The 20,223-nt window shown below is 51.6% G+C and overlaps 1 protein-coding gene across 2 annotated transcripts in view; it reads left to right on the plus strand.

Annotated features, from left to right (window-relative positions):
- Window positions 1-19,032, plus strand: part of FRMD7 (FERM domain containing 7) — a 43,372-nt gene extending 24,340 nt beyond the window's left edge. The window contains exons 3-13 of one of the 2 annotated variants that reach the window (XM_038415127.2): window positions 445-549; window positions 3,381-3,423; window positions 6,580-6,658; window positions 9,204-9,301; window positions 10,775-10,889; window positions 11,074-11,221; window positions 13,159-13,254; window positions 14,081-14,244; window positions 14,922-14,990; window positions 15,075-15,150; window positions 16,240-19,032. In XM_038415127.2, the coding sequence (XP_038271055.1) occupies window positions 445-549; window positions 3,381-3,423; window positions 6,580-6,658; window positions 9,204-9,301; window positions 10,775-10,889; window positions 11,074-11,221; window positions 13,159-13,254; window positions 14,081-14,244; window positions 14,922-14,990; window positions 15,075-15,150; window positions 16,240-17,295 (2,049 nt within the window). In that variant the 3' untranslated portion in view covers window positions 17,296-19,032. The remainder of the gene's footprint in view (window positions 1-444; window positions 550-3,380; window positions 3,424-6,579; window positions 6,659-9,203; window positions 9,302-10,774; window positions 10,890-11,073; window positions 11,222-13,158; window positions 13,255-14,080; window positions 14,245-14,921; window positions 14,991-15,074; window positions 15,151-16,239) is intronic. The other variant, XM_043491534.1, reaches the window with a different exon arrangement.
- The last annotated feature ends 1,191 nt before the right edge of the window (window positions 19,033-20,223 follow it).

The following is a 20,223-nucleotide window of genomic DNA, read 5'->3' on the forward strand; positions in this document are numbered from 1 at the left end:
ACTCTTTATACCAGTGAAACTCTCCTGACTTCAGTGGAGTCTCACCAGCATGAGCTCTGATTCGGGCCCATGGCTGTAGCAGGACTTGGACTCCGGTTCTCTGCTGTGCATGTTACATAAGGATAGCACCTGACAAGGGGAAGGAGACAGCAGAGGTGTGTGGGGGCAGTGAAAGGCATGCAGAAGAATATAATAATTATGAGATGTCTGTATATAGGATGTGTATGTTTGTTTTATTGTATTTGTTATTTTTATTGAATTATTATTTGTCTCATCCCAAAATTGTACTGGCTACTTTCCAGGCATGACATCTTAGCCCAGGGGCCCATAAATAGCTTCAAAGATTCGTGACTGGAGTTTCTTATTGACATCAGTGACATCAGTTAATCTCTTGCTCCGGACATTGCCCACTGCACTGCTTCTAATGAGCTTTTTGTTTGCTAGCAAAAGTCGTCTGGCAAAGGGTTGTTCAACCTGAGTTGCAGCCATCTGCACCTCGCGGAGAAGGAATACTTTGGACTGGAATTCCAAAGCCAGGCTGGAAACAATGTAAGTAACATTCTTCAATAAGGCCAAGTTCCCGCTGAATGAAACAGCAATAGGCAAGGGCAGCATTCAGCAGTCCCGACCTTCCATTGTTAGATAGCTTTTACCTTTCAAAAATATGTTCCAACAGACATGAAGGTTGCAAAGTAAAGGACTTAAAGGTGGCAAATGCCAGAAGCAAGGCTGCCATGCAGCGGGAATGCTGCCACCGTGTGCATAGGCAGCATGATACAGTCTTTAGTGACACGATAACACATATCACATTGCTGGTCCCGCTTCCTTTTCCTGACGTCTGCACCCGACCCCAGCGCCTTCCCATCCGCCCACCTGCTCTGCACCTGTCTGTCCCCACAACCTGCCCTTCCCCTCCCCACTCTGCTCCTGTCCTGCCATTCTTCTACCCGCCCTGCCTATCGCTTGTTTGATAGCCACATAGAGTTGCCAGGTGTCCGGTTTTTGACCAGAAGACCAAGTCGAAAATGGACCCTGGCGGCTCTGGTCAGCACTACCGACCAGGCCATTAAAAGTCCGATTGGCGGTGCTGCAGTGCTAAGGCAGGCTAGTCCCTACCTGTCCTGGCACCATGATGTGCCCTGGAAATGGCCAGCAGGTCCAACACCTAAGCAGGGGGACCACAGGGCTCTGCACACTGTCACCGCCCCCAGCACCGGCTCCACACTCCTATTGGCTGGGAACCGCAGCCAATGGGAGCTGGGGGGGGGCATGCCTGTGGGTGAAAGCTGGGCATGGAGCCTCCTGGCCCCTCCGCCTAGGAGCCGGACCTGCTGGCTGCTTCCGGGGCACAGTGCAGAGCCAGGACAGGCAGGGAGCCTGCCTTAGACCTGCTGCGCCACTCAATGGGAGCCACCCAAGGGAAGCCTGCACTCCAACCCCCTGCCCCAGCCCTGAGCCCCCCACAACCCAGAGCTCCCTCCTCATCCCCAGGCCCACCCTAGAGCCTGCATCCCCAGCCGGAGCCCTCACCGCCCCCTGCACCCCAAACCCGGCCTCAACCTTCAGCCCCACTCCATAGCCTGGATCCACCTCCTGCACCCCAAACCTCTCATCCCTGGCCCCAGCCCAGAGCCTGTACCCTCTCCCAGACCCCAAACCCCTGTCTCAACCCAGAACCCCCTCCCATATTCCGAATCCCTTGGCCTCACCTCCTAGCCTGGAGCCCTGAACCCCTCATCCCCATCCCCAAGCCTGCCCCAGCCTGGTGAAAGTGCGTGAGGGTGGGGGAGAGCAAGCCACCGAGGGAGGGGGAATATAGTGAGCAGGGGGTGGGGCCTCAGGGAAGGGGTGGGGCTAGGATGTTCGGTTTTGTGCTATTAGAAAGTTGGCAAACCTACAGCAGCGCTTGGAGGCCCAGGCCAGAGTGGAGCCGGCTGGACAAGGCTCTGAACATGCACAGTGAGAGATCATTACTGCACCCAATTGCCCAGGCCCAGATCCTCAAAAGGACGTAAGGTGCTGCACCCCCACTGGTTTTGGTAGGCGCGAGGCACCTGTGAAGACCAGGCCTTCCAGCCTGACCACTGACACCACAAAAGGTGGAGCGGGGAGTCGGGACACAGGGAGGGGAGGTGACTTGCCAGGGGCCACACAGCAGATCAGTGCACGCAGAGCCAGGAATGGAGACCGGGTCTCCTTGTTCCCCATCCACCAGACCACACGGCCTCTCTGTGAAGAAGGCGGAATAGGGGTGTTCAATTGTAACTGAGAAGAGTGGAAACTTCTGCCCATCACAGGGACGCTAAGTGTGGGGGGGGGTCACACCAGCTTGAGAGCTGCCCCTTGTTGGCATGACAATGTGAAGGAGCAGGAGCTGCGATGCAGCACTCCACTGTGGTCAGGGTGGGGGGCTGCTGCGGGACAGAGCCGCGTGCTGATCCTCACAGACCTTCCGGGCTCTGTCTCGGGCCCAAAGGCGGAAGCGGCTGCAGTGGGGAACACAAGGCTCATGAGCGGCACTTTCGCCACGCTGCTTTCTTAGAATAACTTTCTAGTAACCTTCAGAAAGCTCCGTCGGGCAGAGTGGATGCTGGGGACACAGTCTGTGCCATGACCCTTGCAGGCATAGGGGCTTTCCAGAGTGCTTTCTGGCCCACTCATTTATCAGCGGAGCTGTTCAGAGCCTACACGTGCTTTTTAAAAGGGATTTTAGTCTCGATCAGGATTCTTTCCTCCCCCCGCCTCCCATTTCTTCTTGTTGCACAATGAGTTTCCTGCAAAACAGGCACCTCCCCTGGGCATTGCACAAAAGCAGAAGTAAAGGTGGAAACTATCAAAATTCTTGAGTGTCCTGGTCCTAATTCTTCCCCTAAGGATAAAAGCGATGGTCTCAAGTTGCAGGGGGGGAGGTCTAGGTTGGATATTAGGAAACACTATTTCACTGGGAGGGTGGGGAAGCACTGGAATGGGTTACCTAGGGAGGTGGTGGAATCTCCTTCCTTCGAGGGTTTTAAGGTCAGTCTTGACTAAGCCCTGGCTGGGATGATTTAGTTGGGGATTGGTCCTGCTTTGAGCAGCGGGTTGGACTAGATGACCTCCTGAGGTCCCTTCCAACCCTGATAGTCTATGATTCTACGTTCCATTGACTTCAGTGTGCTCAAGTGACTTCCTCCCATCTTGCAGTGGGAGAACACGGCCCCATCTGGGTTTATTATTCTTCCTTCCCCCATTACTGGCAGGTCACTCTTTAGTTTTTTCTTAGCATCAGCAGGCCTGTATCTTTTCTACTTTCTCTCCTGACACATTGTGTTGTTTTTATTTATACAAATCCAGCACTTCATGATGTGTCTTCACCAACTTCTTCATTGCTGTTATTACAGGTTTGGCTGGAGCTTCTAAAACCCATAACAAAGCAGATGAAAAGTAAGTGTCTAAGGAATAACCGTGTGCTAGCCACTGCAGACAAATGTCAGCTAATACCAGAAGTCTCACCGGCACATTTGTGAGCTGGCTGAGGCTTGGGGACATGGGCTTTCAGGTTCTGGCGTTTGCTTGGGTTCACCTTGTGCTGCGGGGTTGGGTGAGGCTGTTGGCCAAGCTTCACGTTCCAGTTTACATCCTGATCACTGTCTGTCAGCAGAGCAAGGGTAATGCTGTCCTGTCTGTAACAAAACTCAGGCTGCAAGATCCTGGCAGCTCACATGCCTGATCAGTGTTCGGCCAAAAGCTATTCTTCTGTCTGGAGTGTAGCTACATGTGCATAGAGCAGTGATACTCAGACCTCAGTGATTCAGAAGCCAAATTAGTGAGTGACATTACCCCAAAGAGCCCCAGTGAAGTGAATTCATTGTTTCATTTACTATAGTACTAGTCATATATAAACAGCATGGCAGGGAAATATGTAGTGTAAATGTATATTATTCTCACAGCAAACAGGTTAATACGTTTGTGCAAGTTGATAACTTAATTGGTTAATAACATAGTAAAGGCCTCCTGACTGGTTAATAACAGGCTGGTTAATATGAAATCACTCAGTGTTTTAGTATCATGTGCTGCAAAGAGCCGCAGGAGACACAGTAAAGCCCCACTTGGGGCTCGCGAGCCACAAGCTGAGTATCACTGGCTCGCAGTAGAGCAATAAGTTGGTCTCTGCAACCCTCACACAAGCAAAGGGGCTATAACTGGTGACATTCACTCCGCTGCACAGGCTAGCACCGGGTGGAGGCCAGGGTGTAATTTGTGCCAGGGCTGAGCCCCGGCCCCTCTGGGCGGGCTGCATCAGTTATGAATATAAAAAAATTGCTTGAGCCTGGCACCTCTGTCATTACAATTAAGCCCTGGCCTATGGATGGTGTTGGTGGCAGCATTGGTTCTGTGTGCTGGGCGTCTGCAGGGAGATGCATCCCATCCCAGCTGGGATTAGCCCGAGGAGACCTGCAGACTGCCAGCCACAGAGCCAATCATCTAACCCATTTCCCCATCAGCTTTGATTATGATTTTCAAAAATGAATTTGCAAGCAAGATCAAGCTCAGGTATCTGCTGCACTGAGCCCTGTGTGAAATCGTGGTTCCTGTTTGCAGGAGGTGAGGCTGCAGAGCAAAGCATCGGGGCTGGATTGCAACATTGCCCTCCATGCATTTCAACATGAGCGAAAGGCCTGGCACAAGCACCTACTTCGTGGCTGTGACGTGTCAGCTCTGGGCTGGCCTGGGTGTTTTGCCACAGCTCAGAAGCGGGTGTGCCACATGCTCTCAGGCTGGCCTGACCTGCAGGCTAGAAAATGCAGCAGCCCCTTTGCAGGTTTTGCCTACACACATTCTGTTGCGTGCTGTCCTGCATGCCGGTCAGAATGGACTGAAACACAACTCATGGTCCTCATGGTGGTGGTGCCCCCACCCCCGCCATGACCCCTCCCCCCCCCAGCTCTGCCATTTCAGAGGCTGCTGCCATATCACTGTGCCTATAAATTTCTCAGCTTTTCCCTGCTTCAAGGTGATTCCTATCTTCTATTCAAATGTCACCTCCCAGGCTCTGAGAGGAACAGGTGATTCTACCCTTAATCCAGTTTCAGGGAAGCCAATACGTTCGTATGTAGCTCCCAGAGTCCCCTCGACCCACACAGTGCAAGGCAGGGCTAAGGTGTGCACTGGGACATTTCCAGGGGCGAGGCTGCAGACCCAGCCATCGGCCTTCTGGCTCCACATCAAAGGCTGTGTACGCACTACAGCTGAGGTTGGTCTAAATTACGTGGCTTGGGGAGTGAATATATCACCCCCCTGAGCAATGTGAGTTACACCCACCTAAGCGCTGGTGTGGACAGCGCTGTGTCTCCGGGAGAGCGTCTCCGGCTGCCATAGCTACCGCCGCTCTCAGGCACTGGCGTCATGAAGTCGACGGGAGAACTCTCTCCTCTCCACTCAGCTTAGAGCATCTGCACTCGCTGTGCTGCTGTCAGCTCTGTGGTGTAGCCACCGCCTCAGTCTCGACAGCTTTGTGTCCATTATTCCACAGAGAGGCAGCTGGGGCCCCGGAATCAACTCCACTGCAGTCTGGCCATTTACCGGTGCCCTTTCGTAGGCCACGTCGTTCCGTTTGGGTTTCCCTTCTAGCCCACCTGTGGCCGAGACACAAAGTGCTTTAAAACTCTGTCAAGGACACAAGTCTGCCCTTTGTTAAACCCACCCAGATGCCTGCAGGATTTATCTGGGTGGAGCTGTGGGCAGACGTGGGTGCTGGGAATATGGTGTCCCGTAGGATTTTCCCAATGACATGCCTGCCAACAGCCCTTCCCTGCCCAAAACAACCCTGCAATTACACTGATCTGAGTTGATCCTACAGTTCCGATAGCAGAATTTGCCCCTCAGTGCACAAACTAGCCTTTGGAAGAATTGTTTCTTCCTTACACCACCTCTGGGCCCTGCAGAATGGGCTGGTTACATTTTCTGTTTGTATGGGATTTCATTGCACACCAGTATCTTCGGTGTAGGGGCTGTTGTCGCTGTGCGGTATTGTCCCACCCTTGATGGGAAGGGCGGATTCAGAATAGATGGCAGACCGGAGCCCCACTGAGATAGGCACGTTAAGAAATGCTAAACATGATTGTTTGAACGTCGGGCACTGCGGTCCTCTTGAATTCAGTGGGCAAAGGAGCAGCACGATGGGCCCAATCCTGTGAGGTGATTGGAATCAAATGGGAATTGCATTTGCTCTGCAGTGGCTCAATCCAGCCAGGTACTGAGTGCCCTGTCCCCAATCCAGGGCAGCACTCAAGCATGTGTTTAATTTGAATCGTCGGGGTTATCCTGCTTACAGGAGTGGGGCTATTCTTCCACTGACTTCAATAGCACAGCTCATGTGGCTCAAGTTGAGCCTCTGCTTAAATATGTGGCTGGATTGAAGCCCTGACTCAGCACCCTGCAGGATCACATCCTAAATGCTCAGCACCCGTCAGGGCCAAATTTGTAAGGAATCAAAGTGATGTACTCCCCGGTGTGCGTGGGTGCAGGGTGTGTGAAGAGATTTGTAAATGTTCTCAACAGACATTTGAAATAAAACTTATGAAGATGTTGTGTTTTAAGATCCTAAGGAGGTTCTTTTCAAATTTATGGTGAAATTTTTCCCAGTGGACCCTGGACATCTGAGAGAAGAGTTGACAAGGTACAGCACTATTTTTTTTTCATTGTCTACATTTTTATTCGCTACTAGAGGCTTTGTAACGCAGTCTTCATTGTCTAAATCATTCCGTGTCTGTAGCCAAAACAAGCCCCCTAGCAATAGTCATTTTGACTATCAGTGCAACTTTATATGTTGCAAATATTTCTTTCTCTGACCCTCTGTTTAGAAACACAAAAAATTCTGCCTAATCCATCATCTTTATTTGTCCATTAGCCATAGCCACAGCCATATATTGCAGATTTTTATTTGCTAGGCATTGATTGGGGTTCCCTGTGATCTGTAAATCTGTTGCAGAATCCTACCTTTTAGTGCAAAATTGTGCTCTAGAACATAAACTTTTATTTAAAAACGATAAAACATTACAGACATGAACCAAGTATAAAACCAATGCAGCAGCTTCATGCAGATTCTTTAGCCAACCTAAGACAATAGCTCTGAGAGGTGTGAACTGCCCCATAGTTCGAAGTGTTATATTCACCCTGAAACCTACAGATTGCCGTTCAAATGCCAGTGTTATTTCTCTAAACACCCAAGCGACACACCTCATTTCACAATCCCAAACTGCTTCCCACACACTGGGTGTCGAAAGCTTCAATTGTTCCTGACCCTGCTGCTAAAATCACCAGTGTCTACAATGCTTCTTTACAATGTGTAAAATGATCTGAGTTTAAAACCAAAATCACACCAGGATACTGGCTGATCGTCTTGGTCTGCGAAGGACCTTGATAAGTTTATGAATGGGGTTACATGTTAGGGTTTTCTGCGATAGAAGGAGACTGGACTCTTGAGTGGCCAGTTGTCTGGTTTTCAACCAGAAAGTCCAGTTTCAGATCTACTGGCCAGACGCCCAATGTCCAGTTACTGTGGGCGGGGGAGGTGCCAGGTCATCACCCGCGCCAGCCCCTACTCAGCCAGGGCTGCTTCCTACCTGCATCGGACGGCTGCAGCTCCCAGCCCGCTCCGAAGGCGAGTCCCTGCCACCCCCTTTTCCATCATCCCCTTTAACTTCTTCTCTTCCCTCTGGGGAAACTATCAGATCATATCTTTACTTCTGGCACAGCCTACGAGGCAAGTGACTCCCTCCACAGGCCCTACCTGTGTTGGTTTCACAGCCATGCCAGCAACAGAGTTCTCTGATTTGAAGAAATCCCTGTCCACAGTGGTAATGAAAGAACTGTTGGGGGTAAAACGAGATCCACTTCAACTGAGACTTGAACAGTTCCTTTTAGACTTTATTCTGGGCATTTTAAGCCAACGCCATGATCATCTTGCCATCACATATGCATGCAAAACCCGATATGGCAAGAACAACAAGTGATATAGTTGCACAAACTAGCAACCTTTCTTGGGGTCAGGGTGACTTTTTCAAATCTCTGGTCTCTGCTGTGTTCTTCCCATGTGTTCTCTCCCGTCACTTGGGGTCAGTCATTTAGCTTTTCTCCTCAGTTCTGTAACTTTGAACAGACTCAGTTTGCCCATCTGTGTACCTTTCTAGTATGACCCCTCAGTAAAACATTCTCATGCATAAATCCCATAAACTAATAACCTTTTGCTTAGCTGTCCACTTCTGTCCTCCTCCTCTTTGCTGTCAACCCCACTGGCTCCAGCCAGTGATTTTTATCTTACAGCAGGTGTTTATTCTTCTGTCTGGTCTGTGTTTTGTGGGCTTGGGTTTTACTTGTTAGCTTGCTTTGTTGGGAGGGCCCTGCTGTTTGCACAGATCAAGGATTTTACAGCTAAGACACACAAGCATGTTTCATTGTTACTTAACCCTGAAGCTGTTACGGCTAAGTTCTGAACTCAGCAGAGAGATATACAAACAGTGAAAATCACTTTCTCTTTTCTTATCTCTAATAATCATTTCTTGAGCATTCTCAAGTCTGCTCTCTGCCAAACACACCCCATGACCCTGTTCTCTAGCAGAGCCCTGCTGGAAAGCACTGCATTCAGACATGGTGGTGAACCAGCATGGTTTGGAGCCCCGTGTGTACCAGCCCGTCCCATCTCCTTGATCCAGGAGCGAAAAGAGGGCCACCAGCCCTGCACTTGACCCTTTCTTGGGCCACATCAGTCTCAGTGGAAACACTTCCATTGACATCCCTGGGCTCTGGGTCAGGCAGACAAGAGGCAGGGGAAATGGGGACAGTTGGACCGGGGCCTCAAAAAAGTCTGTAACTGACATGAAATGGGCAGGGGAGTGGCCCCAGTGAACATGATGTATCAGGATCCAAATGGTCTCTTGCCAGGCCCGCGTGTACTGCCTTCCATCTGAGTATCGCCCAGGGATTTATAAACATCCACCCTGATCCCGGCACTGCCACTCTGAGCAGAGCTGGCAGGTGAAGGATTTTGGCTCCTTGCAGGGTTGGGCCTTTCACTGGTGCAAAGCCTAACTGATTCCTGGAGGGCCCCTGTCTAGCAAAGTCCCCACTGCATGGGGGGGGGGCTGTCTTTCTTAATAACTTGTCTGAGCTGGGAGCGGGAACGTTTGCTCTCTGTCAGGAAACTGTTCTCTCTTCCTTTGCAGGTATCTCTTTACCCTTCAAATCAAGAGGGACTTGGCAGTCGGGAGGCTCCCCTGCAGTGAGAACAGTGCCGCTTTGTTGGTGTCACACCTCTTGCAGTGTAAGGACAGACAAGCATGCTCTAGATCCGCTCTTGTTCGGCCACAAGGGAAGCCCGGGGTGACATTCTCTGGCCTGTGTTATGCAGGAGGTCAGCCTAGGTGATCACCATTGGCCCTCTTAGCCTGAAAAACGGTGTATTGTTCCAAAAGCCCGCTTCTAATTATTCACTTCCAAACCATGGCTTAGCTTACAAACCAACCTCTCTGCTCTGCTCTGGATGTCAGGGCAAAGCAGCGGATGTCTGACAAATGCTGTCTGTTTGCCTGGTCCTTGCCCATAGCTGGGTGCAGCAGCAGAACCCGACTGCAATAGACGCACTATGATATCCCATCATCTGGCTTTTGCAGCCAGAGTTTTGAGTGAAATCAGCCCAGCAGGCTTCAGCGCCGGCCTGGCGACAGGAGAGCAGGCCTAGCAGCAGCCATGGGGGACTGCTTTCAGGAGAGAGGGGTGCAGCTCAGGGGTGAGCGAGCTTCTACTGAAGTCCCTTTCCCTGGCTGTGATGGGAGCAAGACCAAGCCCAAAGGCACCAGTTCAGCAGAGCACTGGAGCAAGGGGGCTTGAACATGTGCGTAAAGGAAGCCCATGCCCAAGGGCTTGCGGAGGAGGGCGGAGTTGCTGAACTGGAGTGCCGTGAGTCGAGTTAATGTGTGTTTGCAAAGATGGTTCAATGCTCAGTGTGCCGCCATTGCCCAGCTGTGTTCCCTGAGCTTTTAAATCGGAAGCGTCTGTACATCTCAGAACAGCAGGGAGAGCGTTACCGGAGTGGAAACGGCCTTTGGCTAGCAAGATGGCCCAGGCTGTTCAGTGTCCCTGGGGCGACCAGCTCTCAGAGTCTCCCACACCATGGTCCAGCCAGGGATGGCTTGTTCCCTTGGCCTTCAGCCCTCCCCAAGAGTCACTGCATGAAGCCTGCATGGCCTCCCACAGGGCAAAGGGCCACCACACCTGGTCCAAAATGGAAAGGTTGAGTGAAGGCATCTGGATCTCCACTTAGAGCCTGACCTTTTGACCCTTAGTCATGTAAGCAATCCTTACTGTCACAAGTGAGGTTGGAAGGATGAGGCCCTTAGTACAGCTTAGGCCCCCATCCGCTGAGGGGCTAAGTGCCCCTGATAAGGTCCTGGGCCCCTTCCATGCCCATCAAAGCCCTTGAGGCAGGAAGAGCCCTGTTGTCAGAACAGTATGTCACTGGTTCTTCAGGCCTGCACCCGTTGAAGCTAACAGCAACTCTCATTGACGTCAGTGAGACAGGACCAGGTCCTCAGTGAGGGTACATCAGAAACATCACATTTAGGAAGAGCTGGTAGCTGGTGTTCTCTGTCTAGGCTGTTCCAATCCCGCACGCACCAAGTCTATGTCCTGGCAGGGATCGGCGAAGTCACTGGTCTCTGAATACTTGCTCAGTTTGCCTGCTGTGGTCTCCTCAATGGACATTGCTAAATGCCGCTCTTCGTTTCTTTCCATACAGCTGAGCTGGGGGACTTTCATGAAGAAACAGATAAGAAGCACCTGGAGAGCCACCAGTATTTACCCAACCAGGAATATTTAGATGATAAGATCATGCATTATCACCAGAAGCACGTGTGAGCATTTCATCCACACTTGTGCCCTACTCAGCTCATAATGTACCTGCTCCTTTCACAGCACAGATATTAAATACCTGTAGCAGAGACTGTTTTATACAGCATGTGGGGGTGCTGTCAGAGGACTTTAGAGGGGGCTCTTTATTCTAATGTCATTAGACTTATAACCCTCTTCCTTCCCTAGTGGGAAGACACCAGCTGAGTCGGATGTTCACCTGTTGGACATAGCCAGGAAGTTAGACATGTATGGGATTAGACCCCACCCTGCAAGCGATGGGGAAGGCACGCAGATCAATCTGGCTGTTACGCACATGGGAGTGCTGGTTTTACGGGTAACATTTCCCTTTTAAATTCCTACTGTACAATGCAATGGGACCCTTCTGGAAGAGCTTTTCCTTCCATTCTCATCAAAGGTCTTTTAGCTCTACCAGAGCCTATGTGCCATCCTCCTGCATCAAGAAATCACTTTAGGGATGGGACACACTCTGTAGATATGAAGTTGATAGATTTCCACTCTATATGGCTAAATTCAGTGCCTTGTATAATGACAGGTTTCAGAGTAGCAGCCGTGTTAGTCTGTATTCGCAAAAAGAAAAGGAGTACTTGTGGCACCTTAGAGACTAACGAATTTATTTGAGCATAAGCTTTTGTGAGCTACAGCTCACTCCACCAAATGCATCCGATGAAGTGAGCTGTAGCTCACGAAAGCTTATGCTCAAATAAATTTGTTAATCTCTAAGGTGCCACAAGTACTCTGTAGATAGGAGCTGTAGTGAGTAGATAAGAGAAGTAAACATTTTTTGTTGTAGGCTCCTGTCTGAAATCCAAGGACTTCCCTATCTTCACCACTAACCAGCCTGCTAAGTGCTGGAGGGAGATGGTTTTCCTGTCCTAGGACCCACACTTTGAGAGTTGGAAATTATTTCCTGTCCTGAAAAGTCAAAAATCTCAAAAATAGTCACAAACAAACCAAAATCTATGTTTTTCATTTCCGGTCAATTGAAACGTTTTGTTTCAATTTTAATCTTTTTTTTGTTTTACCCTTTTCAGCCAAATTAGCTTAAATTTCTAGACAAAAAGTTGTTTTGAACCAAAAAACTGGAATTTTTCATTTTGAAAATGTCAAAACAAAGCATTCTGAAACTTTTTCCTCCACATTTGTTCAAGCTGGGCAAGTCTTTGAACTCTAGCCAGTGCTAACGAGTGACAAATCACACCCTACATCTCCATACATGGCTTCCCACTGATGTGGGAGGTGTCCTCTTTGAGAATTAGTGTTGTTTGCCCCTTGTAAACTAACGTGTTTGAGAAGTAAGACGTTCACGTTCCATGGCAACGCCACACATTTCCCATATAATCTTCAAGCAAAAATAGCCATCTAATGGCTATGCAATTCCCTAGTGCTATAATCATGACATCTGAGCAGCGTAAACACATACCTCTGTGTTTCCTGCATAAAGTGGGCAGCCACGCCTAGGCTAATTCTAACCTGCGAAGCCACTTGTGGTGGAAGAAAATCATAACTAGTGGCCCATGGTTAATAGCTAGCAGCATGTGTAGTACATTCTAAGGTGAGTGATGCGATGCCTGGCTGTTTATTCAGCGAGATAGACACACGCACATATGTTATAACAGGAGCATAAGTGACTCCTCTAAAGCTCACTATTTTTCAATGTGAGAACACAGTGCTTGGTGTCATAAATGTGGCAATAACCCAGTTGTGTTGAGGAGTTCCTTTTAAAGCTTGCTGCCCAGAGAGAACACATGCTAGAGCAGTAAAGGTATATTATAGTTAGGTTAACGTAGGAATAATATACATAACGACTGCGCTTTGCCCAACGAACAGAGGATAGAGCACCCCCACCTCATTAAGGGCCTGACCCTGCATCACTGAAATCGACCTGGGGGGGTGTCTAAGCCAGAGCCCATTGAAATTAATGCTAGTCTTTCCAATGATGCCAGGGGGCTTTGGCTCAGGCCCTTGGAGCTTTGCAATTAACGTCAATTAACACAGGATCAGGCCCTGTAGTCTTATTCTTCCTGGTTGGATCCAAATCCGCTTGTCTGACGCCATCCCCTTGGAGTCAGGGTAAACGGACGTTGGTAAATTTGTGGGATTGTAAAGTGAGCAGGATTTGAGGCCAAATCCTTGGAGCATCATCTACACCCATTGGAGTCAATAGAAGCTGAGCGCATTTTGCCAGCTCAGGGCCCTGGCTGGTAAAGATATGACCATGACCAATCATGCTCCAATGCATTGTCATTGCAGGGGAACACAAAGATCAACACATTCAACTGGGCCAAAATTCGGAAACTGAGTTTTAAGAGGAAACATTTTCTAATCAAACTACATGCAAATATCTCTGTAAGTACCACGTTACCGCCAGCTGCCAGGGTTGAAGATTACGTGTTTGTATCAAGCTAGGAATAGATAGAAGGACTTAAGGTTGGAGGGCCCCAAAGCAGGGCAGTGAAAGCCTCTTAACAGTGTTGTGTCGGGGAGTGTCACTGGCATCCGAACCATGGCCCTGCCCCCATGCCGCCCCATCTCCCCGAGGTCCCGCCTCCACGCTTCCCCTTCTCCCTTTTAAAAGTGTGGGGCCATGGCCCCCCCATCTCTCCCTGTTCCTGCGCCCCACCTCAGAGTTCACTTACTTCAAATAAATTCTGTTCCCTTGGGCTGTGTCAGTGTTGGTGTGTGGTCTCTCGCTTCACCTCTGCACCACTCTCTTATTTGTCCTGAGACCTTTCTTCTCATGCTGGTGAAATGTGTGAGAACCCCCAGGGGCACAGAGTGGTTAGGCCTCCACAATGTGTAGATGGATAACACCTTTGGGGTCCCAGTGTTTTTCCAGCTGACAGCCTAGTTATATGTTCAGCTGCCCCAAGCACTGCTAGGGGGCAGGTAGCTGCATGTGTAACACATGCTAGCAGCCCGTATACATCAGAACGGGGCCCTCACCGGTCCCCAATGAGACCCACACTCAGTTTTAGCTCTAAGTCCATTGAGAGGCCTGGGTCACAGGGTTCACAGGCCAGTCCTGCATCACTCGCTGCACAAAGGTGCATGTCTCCTTGTGTGAAAAAGTGCTCGTGTTTTCACAACTGTTGGACACTGACTTAGCAGCACGGTGCTGAGTGGGGGTGGGTAACCCTTTGGGTTGTGTTTCAAATGTCCGGTTCTCATCCAGGCTTTGTGCAAGGACACCTTAGAGTTTACCATGGCAAGCAGAGACACGTGCAAAGCGTTTTGGAAGACATGTGTGGAGTACCACGCTTTTTTTAGACTCTCCGAAGAACCAAAATCCAAGCCCAAAGCCCTCCTGTGCAGCAAAGGTTCAAGTTTCCGCTACAGGTAAATCGCTCCCACTAGCTCCGTTAATACCATAAGTCTCTTTGATAGTGTTAGCTGTGTGGGGCAAAGTGGGGTAAGGAAACCTGGCGCTCGCATGTGCCTTTAGGCACAGCCTGATGAGCAAGTAGCCCTGGGAGGGCGGCAGTGGGACAAAGGCTGTGTCTACACAGGAATTAAAACCCCTGTGGCTGGCTCGGGTCAGCTGACATGGGATATAGGGCTTGGGCTCTGGGGCGGAACGATTGCTTTGAGATACTCAGTCTGAAGCTCAAGTGAAGGGTCCCTGAGCTCTGGCTCCAGCCTGAGCCAAATGTCTACACAGTGATTTGTAGCCCCGGAGCCAGAGTCAGCTGGACTGAGCCATGCCCCAGGGCTTTTATCCCCAAGAGTCTCCTCTGAGTCGCAGTTCTTGTCTGGCTTCCTCCTTGGCGGGGGGGGGTCAGCCTAGGCCCTTTACCCCTCTCCCCACACCCTCTGCATCTCACCCAGCCCAGCTGTTGTGGAAGCAGCAGGGCCAGGCCTGCCTACCTGAACCCCTAGCTCCTTTGTCCAGGCCTGTAGTGCAAGGCGTGAGCCAGCCCTTGCCGCTGTGTTGGCTACAGCAGAGGTTCCAGTCACGCTGTACGGGCAGCACTGTTAGAACTGGTTTTTCACGAGCGTTTTCCTGTCCTTGCCAGCGGCAGAACCCAACGGCAGCTGCTGGAGCATGGGCGCAAGGGGAAGGGGAAGAGCGCGCCGTTTGAGAGGTATCTGAGGGTGCGGAGGCGGCTTTGTAGCATTTCACGGGCTATTTGCAAGGGGAAACTGACGCGTGCGTCTTGGATTTGCAGGAAACACTACCCGGCTCAGTACCACGAAAGGCAGTGCCGCTCGTCCCCAGACCTCCTCACAGACGTGTCCAAACAGGTACTGGTCTCTCCTCAGAGAAATACAGTGATGGAGAAAGCCACTGGCCCCCATGCCTGGTTAATCATTCGACCTCAGCCTTTGCTGTACTGGAGGGAAAGCAGTTGGGCGGGAGCCCAGGCTGGGCCATTCCCTGGGTATTTTGGGAGCATGGCACAGCAGCGACCAGGGGAGCGTGTGTCCAGTGTCCTGTGAGCTGGTATGTGAATGGCGAAGGAGTGAACCCCAGAGTGGGGCCAGCACTTGTGTACAGCGCTGTACAGTGTGTGTAGGAAGCGCTGGGTACATTATCTTCCCCTTGCACAGTGGATCGTGCTGCATTGTAATGGGGCATGTGTGTGTGTGTGTCGGACACACTCGGGAGACTTGGTTCCCTCCACGCTGGGACCCACATTCCTCTCTGTTTCCCACCCGACCAGGGGATAACAGCACGTGTTCATCCCCCCACCCCAGCTAAGGTCTCCCCTAGTGACCCAGAGGGGCTAGAACAGAGGTGGCTCCTGGCAGCAGGGGAAGGGAAGTGGTACCGCCAAGGTAGCCGAGCCAGTGGGACTTTGCCTTATGGCCACACCCTGTAAAGTTCTGACGGTAACCACGTGGCTCAGGTTGGGCTTTCACTGTGCCCTGCCCAGCCCTGTGCTGAGAGCAGAATCTGGCCGCGTTCCCACCCTTGCAAGGTGGGTGCGTGTGTGTGAAAGCTGCACCCATTGCTGACAAGTGCCCTCAGGGCACCTCAAGTGGGGGTGTGGAAAAAAAACACCTGGCCTTCGCTGTTTGTAACCTGGCCTTGGCTCACCTCTGAATCCTCCCCAGAGAGCGAGGGGGTGAGGCAGACACAGCTTTTGGTTCACTGCCTGGCTTTCAGCTGTTTGTTGGTTGGGTGCTGGTGGGAAGGGGGCGCAGGGCTGTGTTCGACCCGATGGGCTATGGAGCAGCATTTATTAATTTGGTTGCTCTTGGGGCTGTAATGATTAGAAAGCAATAAAACCGAATAGAAGAAAAAAGAGAGAGAGAGAGACACGCACACAACCCCCCAACCCCGTTTCCAGTCCTGTCCCCCTACCCTAACAGGCCCTGCTGTCTCCCTAGGTTGAAGACCTGCGCCTGGCATATGGTGGCAGAGCCTGTTACTGGAACACAAACGGTGTCCATGCGTCGGATCCCATGCTGGACAGCAGGCGACGGGATTCCTCCATGGAGGTGACATTCGCTGCGGAGCTGGAGCGCTCCAAGCCCGAGGCTGACCCCAGGCTCCTGCCCCATTCCAAAAGCAGCTTGGCCTTCCCGTTGGCCTACACCGAGCTGGAGCTGGAGTGGGAGCCGGCCGACAGTTTTGGGCAGCGCAGCCCGCTGACCTCCTTCCAGCCCAGCCACAAGCTTACCGGAAACAGTAAAAGCACCTCGGTTGGCAACATGAGGGAGGTCGCCTCCAGGCAGCTGAGCTACACAGATGTACCGTACGTCCCTTCTGCCAGCCAGCCGCTGGAGACGACGTCTCCACAAGTGTTCTTTTACGTGGACAGGCCTCCCCCGGTACCACGCCACACGCCAGCTGCTGCTGAGGAAGCAGGGAGAGGGCTGAGTGGCCCTGGCCCCGTGTCAATGAAACCTTCCAAGAGATGTCCGGCCCTGGCCCAGAGGAAGGGGCTGCAGCCCGATGCCCTGCCCAGGCCTTGCTGTGTTAGCAGGCACCTGGAAGAGGAGAGCAGAACCCTGGCTGGGGCTTTTGACTACAGCATTCAAGAGCAACTGCCCAAAAGATCTTGGAGCCAGTCCGATATGAAGACCATCCATTTCCCATATGGGTCGGAGTTCAGGCCGCTGGGCCCTTGCCCTGCTCTGAGCAGTAGAAAAGCAAGTATCTTACAGTCCCTGCTCGCCCAACAAGGGCTTTCCAACCCCGCCGCAGCACCGCGCCTGGCCAAACGCGGTGTGGGCAGCGGGACCGAGTCCAGCGACTCCGACTCGGATCTTCTGAACGCGGATTACTACTCTCTGTGTGGCCGGGTAGGAAAGTCTCCCCTGGCCCGGGTGCGTCTGTCCTCAGGCAGCCTCCAGCTGGAGGAGGAGGATGAAGAGGTATCCTTCGCGACAAGTAGCGCAGAAGCAAGGACTTCAATGAGCATGTCCAATTATTTCACGTAACTGTCTCCAATCGGCTTGAGAGCGCAGAGATTTCCAAAGCCAGCTGGAAGGAACAGAAAGGTCATTTTTGTGTGATGCTGTTCCCTCCTTGCTAAGCACTGTGATGGGTTAGTGTTGTGTGAGTACAATTAGCTGTAGAGACTGTGTTAATGGATGATAGGGGAGCTCTAGGACATAAAGATCTAGGCAACAGGCAAGAAAAAAGTAGCCAACAGTGGGCACCCCAGCAAAATCTTCTACATCGAGGTTCTCAACAAATGGGGGATCAGCTAGTCACGTTCACTGGGTTCACCCCAAATTGCTAAATGGCAGGCAAGCACCAGTCAGCTCATGGTCACTTGGGAACAAGGGTCCTGATGCATGAAAGGTGGAGAACCACTGTCCAACAGCAGGGCCACAGAAGTGTCACGTCAATGCTCCTCCATGAGGGGAATAGGGAGTCCATTAAATGAAAGCTGCTAAAATGTCTGTTTCTAATGAAGAGCTGCGCGAGACCCTCAGTTGGGCCAATGGCCGTTGGGAGCCTGTTTGGGAAGACCGGTGAATGCGTTAGCAGAACGTTTGTTATGGTAGCTCCATAAACCCCAGCTCCTGATCACAAAGGAGCCCACTCTGTGATGCCAACCGCTTGTATTTTGATGCTGCCACATTACTAATGATGGTGAGGAGTGCCTCTCTTCTAACCAAGGGCGGTGCAGCAGAGAGCCTCACTCAAGCCACTAGACAGGTTGGCGTGAGTACGTCGGAGTTGCATCCCAGTGTGTTGGCCACTGGCATTCAGATTTGTATAGGGAGCAAACACCACCTCTTCCCCAGCCACAGCAAAGATGCTGCTGAGAAACATATTTTGTCGGTCTGTTTGTAAATCGTTTTTAGGGGCTGCCTTGCAGGCTCTCCCCGCCTGCTGTGAGATGAGACCGTACCTCCCATTACAACTGACAGTGAAAACGTATCTCTGCCACTCACGTCCACCTCTCTCCTTCCTTCCACAAAGAGACAGTGCGTGGCCATACAAGCAGTACCCGGTGTGTGGGCCCAAACCTGAGCTCCGAGAGACACAGGCTTCCCAACCCCTAAATTCAAGTGAGCAGCCAAGAGACCTGGGTGGAATCACTGATGGGGAACACGTGAATACTTCAGCCTGGCTGAATGGGCCCCTCCTTCTGTCAGCAGTGAATAGACCAGCCAACGCACAAACAAGGTGCTCACTTGGAATAAGATGTAACCGGTGAGTGCTATGCAGGTGGACAGGCTCCCAAAGCCACGCCCAAGTCATCTGTCTCACTGCAAAGTAAGACACTGTGGTTACTAGAGAAGGCCAAAAAAAAAGGAACATACTTTTGCAAAAAATGTTGCCCTTTTTTGGTGTTGAAAAATTTCAAATATTGATGTTTTCTGACCAGCTCTTGTATTTACCAACCACAGGGCCAGGAAAGTGGAAATATCTATTTTTAACCTTGTATTTTAGTTTTTAAAACATCTAATTTCCCCTCAAACACTTTGTAAGGAAAAAAATGGTCCAAGCGACCCAACCCGAGCCCGACCCGGCTGCTGTGAGATTCTGGCATGTTCTATGTCCAGTCCCGTAGGCCGCGACTGTAAGGCAAGACTGGAGCGCGCCTGTGGGGGTGCTCTGAGGACACACACTTGCCTGGCAAGGAGCCAGCAAACCCGGCTGTCGGGCACCGTGCTAGAGTGGCTTTGTTGGGCACACTCCTGGTGGGGAAAGACGCAAACATCAAGTGACAGGTTTCAGAGTAGCAGCCGTGTTAGTCTGTATTCGCAAAAAGAAGAGGAGGACTTGTGGCTCCTTAGAGGCTAACAAATTTGTTAGAGCATAAGCTTTCATGAGCTACAGCTCACTTTATCAGATGCATCCGATGAAGTGAGCTGTAGCTCACGAAAGCTTATGTTCTAATAAATTTGTTAGTCTCTAAGGTGCCACAAGTCCTCCTTTTCTTTTTGCAAACATCAAGTGAACGGTCAAGACAACCAGGGTTAGCAGGATGCTGCCCACCCTGTATTTTTCAAGCTCTCGTCTTCATTCTATCGTTTTAGAAGCTGGGCAATAAAACAAATGAACCCCTCCCCCACTGCTTTAGGCGTGGTGTCGTTTTCCTTTTTCGGGCACAGCAGAAGCACCTGTGGCCCAGTGGTGCCTATGCACCAGTCGAATGCCCAGGTGTTCCTCCTTGCTCCACCCACGGTCACCCACTGGACGCGCAGTAGGTGCAGGTTAAACCTGGAGATCACAGGACACTCATCACAATCTTGAACCCCTTCCACAGAGCGGCCCTGCCGGTCCCCTGCCAGCTGCCATTTGCTGACCCCCTCCCACACCATCACTGGATGGGCTGCCTCACTGCTTGAAGCAGCAGAACTCTTGATTGGATTTCTAAAGGGACCCTCCACCCCAAGGGAACTTGCCATAGAAGGGCCCTGAGGTGCTGCGTGGGGTGGGGGGGCAACCTCAGGGCCTCAGGTGCTGAGTATTTTGACTTCCGGGCAGAGGTGGATTAAGATTTATTGGGGTCCTGGACACACAGAACTTTTGGGCCCTCCACATCCCTGCCATGGGGCCCTGCCCCCTGCTCCTCCCCTTCTCCCAAAGCCATGTCCCCTGACTGGCCAGAAGCTGGGCTATGGTACGAGCTGTCCAGGGGGCCTGGCTGCTGTGGGGAGCCCTGGGCCCTCCACCTGCCCTGGGTGGTGCACCTTGGGGTGCAAGGACGTGGGCCAAGGGCTGCTCTCAGCCCCCCCCCCCAGCCCAGGTGGAAGGCCTGGGGCTCCCCAGAGCTGCCCAGGCTCCCTGGGTGGTTCTTACTACAGCCTAGGGCAGTCATCCCCAAACGGTGGAGCTCACAGAGGGAACAGGGCGGGGCCTGGGTCAGCCCCCACAAGGGGATGGGCAGGGAGTGCCACCCACCC

The sequence above is a fragment of the Dermochelys coriacea genome, chromosome 9 (assembly GCF_009764565.3).
Source record: "Dermochelys coriacea isolate rDerCor1 chromosome 9, rDerCor1.pri.v4, whole genome shotgun sequence".
Taxonomy (NCBI): Eukaryota; Metazoa; Chordata; order Testudines; family Dermochelyidae; genus Dermochelys; species Dermochelys coriacea.